General features: G+C 46.3%; 1 protein-coding gene across 1 annotated transcript; it reads right to left on the bottom strand.

Moving 5' to 3' along the window:
• Positions 1-4539: 4539 nt before the first annotated feature.
• Positions 4540-7556, bottom strand: LOC123484125 (secreted frizzled-related protein 2-like). Its single transcript, XM_045214140.1, has 3 exons — positions 6921-7556; positions 6203-6283; positions 4540-6040 (listed from the first exon to the last, which is right to left on the bottom strand). The coding sequence occupies exons 1-3, from the start codon at positions 7414-7416 to the stop codon at positions 5736-5738; spliced, it is 882 nt and encodes a 293-aa protein (XP_045070075.1). The 5' UTR covers positions 7417-7556; the 3' UTR covers positions 4540-5735.
• Between the last annotated feature and the right edge of the window lie 3483 nt (positions 7557-11039).

Raw genomic sequence — 11039 nt, forward strand, 5'->3', positions numbered from 1 at the left:
TAACTGTCTCAAGACTGCCTGCCCCCATTCGGTTCCCAGTCAGGTGATTGAGGCTAAACCTCCAGATTTGTCCCTGGTTCCCGAGACATATCACGATTTGGGGGAGGTTTTCAGTAAGCAGAAGGCTCTGTCACTCCCTCCCCACCGACCATATGATTGTGCCATCAACCTGGTCCCTGGAGCTGTCTACCCCAAGGGAAGGTTATACAGTATCTCCCGACCTGAACGTGAGGGGGCGTTGGAGACCTACATCAAGGAGTCCCTAGCTGCTGGTCTCGTTCGTCCTCGTCATCACCCCTGGGGGCAGGATTCTTCTTTGTGGGTAAGAAGGATGGCTCTCTTCGACCATGTATTGACTATCGGGGGGTTGAATGACATCACGGTCAAGAACAAGTATCCCCTGCCCTTGATGAGTTCTGCCTTCGACTCCTTACAGGGTGCTACGGTGTTCACCGCAAGTTAGACCTACGCAATGCGTATCACCTGGTCCGGATCAGAGAGGGGGACGAGTGGTTGACGGGTTTCAATACACCGATGGGGCACTCCGAGTATCAGGTGATGCCGTTTGGACTGACCAATGCTCCAGCGGTATTCCAGAGTATGGTGAACGACGTCCTGAGAGATATGATCGGTCTCTTCGTGTTTGTTTACCTGGATGACATTCTGATCTTCTCGAAGGAACCTTCCGACCACGTCCAGCATGTCCGGCAGGTTCTGCAGCGATTATTGGAGAATCGCCTGTTCGTGAAGGCCGAGAAGTGCGAGTTTCACGCCCACACGACATCCTTTCTCGGGTACATCATCTCCAGGGGTGAGATTAGGATGGACCAGGAGAAGGTTAGAGCGGTTCTGGAATGGGCCCAGCCCGGTACGAGATTGCAGCTCCAGAGATTTTTGGGGTTTGCGAATTTCTACCGCAGATTCATCCGGGGATTACAGCCGTGTGGCCGCTCATTAACTGCCTTGACTTCCAGCATCAGGACCTTCAAGTGGAATCCGGAGGCGGATCGAGCGTTTCTGGATTTGAAGAGGCGATTCACCAACGCACCGATTCTCTCTCAACCGGACACGGCCCGTCAGTTCGTCGTTGAAGTGGACGCGTCTGATGTGGGAGTTGGCGCCATCCTGTCGCAGCGATGCTCCACGGACAGTAAACTCCATCCCTGCGCTCTACTACTCTCGCCGCCTTTCGCCTGCGGAGAGGAATTACGATGTGGGTAACCGGGAGCTTCTCGCGGTGAAACTTGCCTTGGAGGAGTGGCGCCACTGGTTGGAGGGGCGGAGCAACCGTTTATTGTCTGGACTGACCACAAGAATCTTGCTTACGTGCAATCGGCTAAACGCCTCAACTCCCGTCAGGCCAGGTGGGCGTTGTTTTTCGGACGATTCAAGTTTGCCCTGACGTTTCGACCTGGATCTAAGAACGGCAAGGCGGACGCCTTGTCCCGGATGTTCTCCAAGACGGAGGAGAGTGGGTCCAAGACCGAGACTATTCTCTCCCCGGCACTGCGTCGTGGGAGCAGTGATGTGGAAGATTGAGGAGGAGGTGCTGGCGGCCCTTCGGACTCAGCCCGGTCCCGATAACGGTCCACCCGGTCGGTTGTTTGTGCCTGAGTCGGTTCGTCCTGCTGTCCTCAAATGGTCCCACGCCAGCAAGATGGCTTGTCACCCCGGCGTGGCTCGGACGATGGCGTTTCTTCGCAGACGTTTTTGGTGGCCTGCCATGGCCGAGGATACTCGGGGTTTTGTTGCTGCCTGTCCAGTGTGTGCGCAGAATAAGAGTACCAATCGGCCCAGCTCTGGACTACTTCATCCCCTTCCTATTCCCCGGCGTCCATGGTCGCATCTGGCCCTGGACTTCGTCACGGGGTTGCCCGCTTCTGAGGGGAACACGGTCGTTCTGACTATCGTGGACAGATTCAGCAAGTTCGCCCACTTTGTGCCTATTGCCAAGCTTCCTCTGCCTCGGAGACGTCCGAGATCCTGGTTAGGGAGGTTTTCAGGATCCACGGGTTGCCCAGTGATATCGTTTCCGACCGTGGCCCTCAGTTTACCTCTGCTGTCTGGAAGTCCTTCTGTTTGGCCATTGGAGCTACAGTCAGTCTCACATCTGGTTTTCACCCCCAATCCAATGGTCAGGCGGAGAGAGCCAACCAGAAGATGGAATCCACGCTACGCTGTCTGGTCTCTTCCAACCCCACCTCCTGGGCCTCTCAGTTGCCTTGGGTTGAGTATGCCCACAATACTCTCCCTACATCGGCCACTGGGATGTCTCCCTTCCAGTGCCTGTATGGCTACCAACCTCCCCTGTTCCCTTCTCAGGAGAAGGAGCTCTCAGTGCCTTCTGTTCAGGCCCATATTCGGCGTTGCCACCGGACCTGGCATCGGGCCAGAAAGGCACTCCTTAGAGGTTCGGACCGGTATCAGCTCCAGGCGAATCGTCGCCGGATCCCCGCTCCCACCTATACCATCGGAGATAGGGGTTTGGTTGGCCACACGGGATCTTCCGTTACGGACTGGAGTCTAGGAAGTTGTTACCGAAGTTTATTGGTCCGTTTGTGGTGGAGAAGGTGATCAATCCAGTGGCCGTGCGACTCAAACTACCGAGGACGCTCAGAGTCCATCCCACTTTTCATGTCTCCTGCCTCAAGCCTGTCTTCCTCAGTCCTCTGTTGCCTCCTCCGCCTCCTCCTCCTCCTCCTCGGATGATCGGAGGTGGTCCTGCCTACACGGTGCGTCGCATTATGGATGCCAGACGGCGGGGCCGGGGTTTCCAGTATCTCGTGGACTGGGAGGGGTATGGTCCGGAGGAGAGGAGTTGGATTCCGCGGCGACAGGTCCTAGATGCGGATCTCATCAGGGACTTTTACCGCCTCCATCCTGGCGCTCCGGGAGTCCGCCCGGTGGCGTTGGTCGGAGGGGGGTACTGTAACGATCCCGGCGGTCTGAGTCGGGTCCTGTCTGGTGACGAGTGTTTCTGGTCGTAGCTCCTGTTTCCCGAGGGTTCGGGAACGCTCCGGGGAGCTCTTGTTTCGCACCTGCTTCCCATCAGCAATCGGCACACCTGGGCCTAATCATCACCCTTCTTAGGGTCTGGCCCAACATCCAGTTCCTGCCGGATCGTTAGCCATGAACAGTATGTTTTGCCGGCGTATTAGCCTCAGTACTAGAGTTAGTGTTTGTTGTTTTGTTGCACCCTGTTGACCTGCCTGGTACTTACCTCCGTTTTTGTTCTCCCCACAGTCACTCGCCCGGAACCTCTACCCAACCTCTGCCTGATGGTCGGCGGCTGCCGAGCCATCATCGGATCAACCACTGGACCCTCTACAACTCCTCCACGCCGCCGCTCTGTTCCCTGGATTATTCCCCTTCACCCTTGGTTCAGTAAATAAACACTCACCTTTTGACACCACTTACCTTGTCCTGGTCTGCTTCTGGGTTCTGGCTTAGTAAACCGTGACATTTCCCTAACTCTTATTAATATGGTTTTGATCCCCACATGGGTCACACATTCTGAAAATGTGTCTATCTGTAAATTGATAGTGATAAAACTAAAATCCCCAAACTATCACATTTGCCCTGTTTGTTAATAATGTTTGACAATACATTTAGGGATACAGTACAAGCTGTATTCTTTTGAAATATATCCAGCAGATGGTGCTATTACTCAAGTGAGCTCTCTCCATTATTGTATACATTTTACCCTAAGAGATATTTTGGTCAGGGCCTCAGTGCCCAAAGTATTGGTTTGTTCTGGGTCTTGGCTAGTCTTTGTGGTCTCAACTCATGATGTGGTCAAGATACATAGCATCACTAGCCCCGTTTATACTTGGTGCTCACGTGATTGTCGTCACCCGATCAAGATGATCCAATCACAATTTGACACGTCTACACTTGTCATTAGAATGTGTCATTTATCCGTCCACTTTGTCTGCATTGTGACCAGATTTTGTGATCCCTCTCTGTATGCAAGTTATTTGACAGATATTGTTTAAATAATATGAATGTATTCATTTTAAGACACTGGTGCCACCTGTTAACTTTAGAGGGTGGGATAATGATGATTTAAATGTTTTTACAGTCCAGATCCGTCTACACTTGTGAGATATTCAGACACAAGGTGTGCTCTGCTATCTCCGCAGGTCACTATGTTTTTAGATAATCTACACCTGTCTACAAATGTGGGCACAATCAGGATGTGGACTAAATCTGGACAAAGGATGCATGTTGGCACTAGGTATAAACGGGGCTACTGAGTACCATCTTTTGCCCTGGCACCTTCTTTAAATGTGAAGGCCGTATTTGCATGCTAATGTTTAGGGAGATTTCTTATTTTGAGGATGCTTTAAGAGGGTTGGTCTGGGTCTTGTTTTTCCACATTTCAACATATATTGTCATAGTCTCAATACACTAAATCTAGCTCTGGTTGTCAAGAAGTTGGGTCTTGGTCTGGAATGGTTCTGAAGAGGTTGGGTCTGGGTCTCAAGTTCTCCGGTCTTCACTTCATATCTGTTCCAAACATATTAATAAACATGCCTTTGATTAGTCAAAGATTTGTTTCCTTTAATTAAGAGGGACCAAAAGATGCAGTAACAGATCATATATAAGAATTACACTTCTCAGATTAGCATTATACAAATATATGTTTAGTGTTGTAATTTTTTGAAAATTATCACCATCTGAATTCACACGTGTCTCGATTTCTGCTGTCTCTCAAAACTATGTACAAGAATACAATGTTTATCTGATATTTACAGAGTACTGTATAAAACAATATTTTACACACACACACTCCAGCTGCATTTTTTTTTGCATTCAACCCAAAAAATGAAAACATTAATCGACCATTCATATACAATCCTTATATACTTAGTTAACATACCTAAGACACGCTGTCATAGTGAGAAGAAACTTAATTAAAAAGTTAAGAGAAACAGAAATGGCGTGGTAGACGGCACTCCAAAATGTGATCACCAATGTCAAAGGAACTAACTTGAAAAAGCTTGAAATATAAAAATATTTCATAATCAATAATTGTGGTAGAAAAGGGAACAGTGCAGTATTGAGGCTCTTACAAAAAGGTGACATAGTCCATTGACTGCAGAGGGTCAAATAATTGATAATCGTCACTGCAATGAAATGGGCCTTGCTTTGGGCTGCTGAACTTGCAATGCCAGGGGTACATTGGAAGTAGTATCTAAAATGCAGAGAATATAGCCAGCTATCTCTCGTTGCTTGAGAAAATTAATACGTAAAAAAGCACATTATATTGTAAAGAATACATGTGAACAATATCACATCATGCACACAGAAACCACACACTCTCCTCTCACCTAATGATAGGCCTATGCACTAAATGTATCCAGCCTCATCATCAAGTCTGGATAAGTGTAGTCTAACAGACTGCATTGCATAACGAAAAAAGGATGACTGGTAGCTAATTATTTTCAATCTTTTCAGAAACACTGAAATATGCAGACATTCCAAGTGGGACTGTGTAGTAGGCCGACCGTAGACAGACCTGTTTGTCTTTGATTGTACTGTAATGTGATGTGTTTTGTCTTATAAGGACTATTGATGGATCAAATGAGATCCTAATAAAAGTAGCCTATGGCAGTGCTAAACATGGTACTAAAAACAGGACGTTTAACAATACTGACAGAGAACTAGTTGCATCGGTATCAGACCAGACCGGCTCTTTGAGTCTAGATAAAACTAATCTGGTCTTGCTTCGCTCAGCACTGCAGCTTGCGGATGCTGCGCGAGATCCTCTTGAACTCACGCTGGCCCCGCTGCCAGCGCTTGAGCGAGGTGATGACCAGGTGGCCATCCATCTTCTGGCCCATGACCAGGTAGGAGGCGTTGATGTCGTTCATCTCGTCGCACACGCACTGCAGGCCATCCTTGAGCCAGAGCACCGTCTTGCGCAGGTCGCGCTCCGTCACGCCGCTCAGCTTGTAGATGGTCTTGCTCTTGGTCTCAGGCACGATCTTGGTGTCGCCGTTCATGTAGGAGATCTCCTTTACCTTGATCTTCAGGGCTGCGCAAAGGAGGCAGGGGCGAAAGGAAGAGGTGGATGTTACGTTTTGATTTGTTGGACTTGAAACTGCGTGCTAATAGGCCTACAGTAGGTAGCCGACTTGTTTATATATATAAAGCAAGACAAGACTGTATCTACATAGAATTCAGGAGTAGGACTTACCAAAGTCGTTTTTGCACAGGTTGTCAACTATTTCATTGTCGTTTTCTTCCTTTTCCTTGCAGGCTTCACACACTCTGGGCACTACAGGAGAAACGAGAGCAGATTTGTTATACTCCCACTGTAAATTCAACAGGTGTACTATAACATAATACAGCATATTACAGTTTAAAGCTTTAGTGAAACTATTCAATGCATTCTTTCTCCCAATCCACTGTTGAGAGTGATCTCAGGATTAACCGGTGGAGATGGGAAAAGCATGCTGTTTACACATCCCATTATTAAGGGAACAACCCAGTAAACACAGGTCCTGCCCAAAGGAGGAGATTCCACAAGACTCCCCACTATTAACCTGATTTTCACTCTTATGAAAATCCAGGAGGGAATGGTGCACCAGGAACATGGCTATTACTTTTTATTAAATTACTCCATTACATTACCCCATTAGATCTACTACATAAAATGTATCATAGGCTGTTTGAAGTAGTGTCATGTTATTGTAGGCTAAGACATATTTTGCCTTGACTTTATTTTATCAGTAGGCTATATGCTATGAAATTCTTACTCAAAATGTTTAACTTTTTGTTATGTTGCCATAAAGCCCTGTATTTTCTTTTCATAACTGGAAGTTAAACTGGTGTTACAAAAAATTATAATCGATTTGAGGTTTATTCTGTGAATAATTGAAGTGTTGTCTAGCCGAATTATGCCAATACCTTACCTTCTTTGGTGACTGGCATGAAATGATCGATGCCCGCTGAAGGAATACACAGGTCATTGTCGGGCGGGAAGCGCTCGCAGTCAAGCATATCTGGCCACGGGAACCCGAACGCGGACATCACCGGTGCGCAACCGTGTTTGACGCTCTCGCACAACGACCTGCACGGCTGGATGGGCTCGTCCAAATCGTCAAGACACACCGGTGCAAAGAGAGAGCAAAGAAACTTTCTCGTGTCGGGGTGACACTGCTTCTGGACCAGTGGAATCCACGAAGAGGCTTGCTGCAAAACCTCGTTCATGGTCTCGTGCCCGAGAAGATTCGGGAGGCGCATCTCGGTGTATTCGATGTCATGGCACAGGAGAAGATTGGCCGGGATGGGTTTGCAGTTATTCTTTTTGTAGAATAACTCGGGCTGACCGAAATTGTATAATCCGTGGATGGCCATGCACGCAGGTAATGTTATCGCCCATATTAAGGACAGAATGTAGTAATTCATAGTTGTTGCCTAAATAGAAAAAAAATATATAAGATAAATGTTAAAAAATCGAAACGTCGAGCTTCGATGCCTTCATCCAGGTGTTCTTCAGCATCCGTAGCCTACATGAGTAGAGGACCACTGACAATGTTCTGAATATGTAGTAGCCTAACATGGGGCTTTCTTGTGGGCATGTTTGGGAGGAGTCAGGGGCGCGAAGTAATCTCATCCATTGGTCCAATTTCACTCCTCGGTATTAGGTAAACATTCGAGTGGCAGAGTTACATTAGCAATTATTTTGAGTCTGGTTGGAATTAAAGTCAATTAATACTATTGAATATAAACAATTAAACAATAGAGCTCACCAGAGAAAGATGTGTGAAGGTGTGCACTGGGTTATTTTCTAATGTATTACGTTATTCATTTCATATTGTAGAAAAAAACATATGTATATATGGTAAGTTATTTCACTACCAAGCATACCTCTTTGCAATTGAAGCCAGCAGAATGTTAGAAATACCTCACATGCTACAAAACTATCAGTCTTGCACTTTTTTTTTTTACTACATAGAGCGACACTCTAAAAAGTAGGGGTCCAACAAGGGTTCTTCTAAAAGTTCATGGAAGAACCTTAGGGTTCTTGGCACTGATAAATGCCCCCAAAAGGTTCTTCCAAGAACCGCAAAGGAGGTGGGGTTCATCCAGGAACATCCTTAGTTGGTGAGGGTTCTTGCAGGAACCTAACTGCCCAACTGAAACATTTGGATTTTAATTTGAGATGACAGCAGGTGCAGACACTTAACTGAAAAATGGAAAGATCTCCTCAATGTAAGGTTTCTCCCTTGTATGATCTAAATGTATATTGTTTTATGATGATACCATCTATCTTTTCATATTTGTACAAATGGCAGTGTTGTTTGACACTTTCTCCCTTTTAAAATTATTTCTAAAACAGAAAATGGACAATTCAATGGATATCAATCAACAAAGAGGTAAGAATATGTTAAAGGCTATAGCTGCATTGGGTGCAGATGACTGAACTACTCAGTTTTGTGTATGTCTGAGTCTGCAGGTATACTGACCAGGAGGCACCCAAAGGTATGTACAATTGGTATTGGTATGTTGTGCAGATCACATGTATCATCTACAGTTCATTTAGGTTTCTCTAAAACCTTATAGGACTCAGTCACAGCAGCCTCCCTTACCTCTCCAATGACAATCCCAGAGGCCTCTACATCATGGACAAGGTATTTGTATAAAAACCATTATCAAAAGTGAACAGTTTTTTTCCATTCACATTTACCACAAAAACCAAGGTATGAATACTGCCATGTGCACGTTTAAAAAATAAAATAAAAAAGTAATTATTTTTTGCCTCTAAAATCATAATAAACACTGACAACTGAAATATTGTGTTATTGTTGTTATTGTTAAGCATATTATTGTTAATAATATGGGAGGGGGGAGTTCAAAAATGTACCCAAAAGGGTTATTCAAAAGGTTATTCGAGGATCCATTAAAAGGGGTTATTTGAAGAACCATTTTAAAGGGTTCTTCAAAGAATTTAGAGGTTCCCCCACAGTTTAAATTTGAAGAACCCCTAAAGGATACTCCAGGAACCTTTTCATTTGAGAGTTTATATCACTTAATTTTGGCTTTCCACTCATGCTTTTTGTGTCAGCTGCCCAAAACAATAGTAATACATTAACTAATTAAAACCTATAAGCTACATCTTGTCTTTAGGGAGTAAGTTTGGAGTTAGGAGAGCTATGTTGAAAGTGCCACTCGACTCTATTCATCCATGCATTAATTTATCATCATTACCAGGGGTTAAACCTTCTGGCTCATTCCTCAGGTTTATACACCACATGGTGAAATATAGTCCAGTGTGAGAACCAGAGCTTGGTGCATAGGACCCAGGGGTGAAACTCTATCTCCCCCCCTCGGCTGCAGCCCTAGCCTGGCTCCCATCCCACTCAACACCCCCTGGGCTGGAGTCTGGTCTGCAGACAGCCGAATGGTTCTTCTCAGCCTTGACATCCTGCCCTATTTTCTCCTTTGGGGGAAAAAGAGAAAGAAAGGATGGTGAGAGCTTTATCTTAAAGGTTGATGTTGTTCATTCGCAGGAGTCTTTGCTCCGACAAGTATAACTAGATCAATGGGTAAAAGGGAGAGCTGGAGTTGACATGGTCAGCAACCTAAGTGATGGCCTCCATTTCCTTACTAGAAAGCCAGTACTCTGAGAAGAATGTTGATTTTCAGCCACACAATAAGAACATAAGGGAGCATGTACATTGCATTGTTCTAGTGAATTTTACATTTGATAAAAGCAACAAAAAATGTGTTATTGCGTGTTAAAGATGCATTCTCGAACGTTGTATAATTTCAGCCAGTAGTTTTGAAAATGATGCTGACGAGCAAAAACGGGTCCCCGTTTTTTGTGTACCACGTCATCCAATTGTGTACTACGTCATCCATTTCGTGTGATACGTTATGGATTTTGCAATTCGTATGAGTTAGTCTCCCGAGTGGCCACTAGAGATCCTGGTTCGAATCCAGGCTCTGCTGTAGCCGGCCGCAACCGGGAGACCAATGGGGCGGCGCACAATTGGTCCAGGGTAGGGGAGGGAATGGCCGGCAGGGAGGTAGCTCAGTTGGTAGAGCATGGCGTTTGCAACGCCAGGGTTGTGGGTTCGATTCCCACGGGGGGCCGGTATGAAAATAAAAAAGAATAATGTATGCACTAACTGTAAGTCGCTCTGGATAAGAGCGTCTGCTAAATGACGTAAAATGTAAAAATTTATGATATCATACGAATTTTGCAATTCGGGTGGTATGTTAAAGATGCACTCAGGGATCTTAAGCACAAGAAATTGTAACATATTGCACAAATTGGATTTGTAACTTCCCTTCTATGTCCCACATAAAGATGTTATTGCCTTGTAGTTGACATGTTATGTAACGATCCCGGCTGTCTGAGTCGGGTCCTGGTCGTAATCTCCAGTTTCCCGAGGGTTCGGGAACGCTCCGGGAGCGCTCTGGTTTCCGCACCTGCTTCCCATTAGCAATCTGCACACCTGGGCCTAATCAGCACCTTTCTTAGGCTCTGGCCCAACATCCAGTTCCTGCCGGATCGTTAGCCATGAACAGTAGGTGTATCTGTATCAGTGTTGAGTTCTAGCGTGAGTTTTTGTTGTTTTGTACTTTGTCGAGTTTTTGTGTCCTTACCTCCGTTTTTGTTCCACCTGCAGTCACACGTCCGGAACCTTCACCCCACCTCTGCCTGATGGTCGGCGGCTGCCGAAGCCATCACTGGACCAAGTACTGCACCCCCAACTACTCACCCACGCCGCCCGCTCTGTCCCTGGATTATTCTGCACCTTTTTGTTATCTGAATAAACCCTCACTTTCGTTTCTACTCTCCTTGTCCTGGTCTGCTTCTGGGTTCTGGCTGAGGGAACTGTGACAGAACGATCCGGCCAATTATGAACCCAGCGGACCTGGACTCAGTTCGCCATGCCATTGCCCAGCAGGAGAAGATGTTGGGCCATCATAGTACGGTACTACAGGAGATCGCGTTGTCAGTTCGGAACCTTTCTACCGGCCTGATGGAGGTCCAGAACCAACGCCAGTGTCCGGTGGAG

The sequence above is a fragment of the Coregonus clupeaformis genome, unplaced genomic scaffold (genome assembly GCF_020615455.1).
Source record: "Coregonus clupeaformis isolate EN_2021a unplaced genomic scaffold, ASM2061545v1 scaf0202, whole genome shotgun sequence".
In the NCBI taxonomy this organism is placed as follows: Eukaryota; Metazoa; Chordata; class Actinopteri; order Salmoniformes; family Salmonidae; genus Coregonus; species Coregonus clupeaformis.

Excerpts from the sequence above, each read along its gene's own strand:
- LOC123484125 (XM_045214140.1), bottom strand. The coding sequence starts at position 7,416 with ATGAATTACTACATTCTGTCCTTAATATGGGCGATAACATTACCTGCG. Across the intron at positions 6,284-6,920 it reads CATGCCAGTCACCAAAGAAG|TGCCCAGAGTGTGTGAAGCC; the intron begins GTAAGGTATTGG and ends TTTCTCCTGTAG. Across the intron at positions 6,041-6,202 it reads CCTGTGCAAAAACGACTTTG|CCCTGAAGATCAAGGTAAAG; the intron begins GTAAGTCCTACT and ends TCCTTTGCGCAG.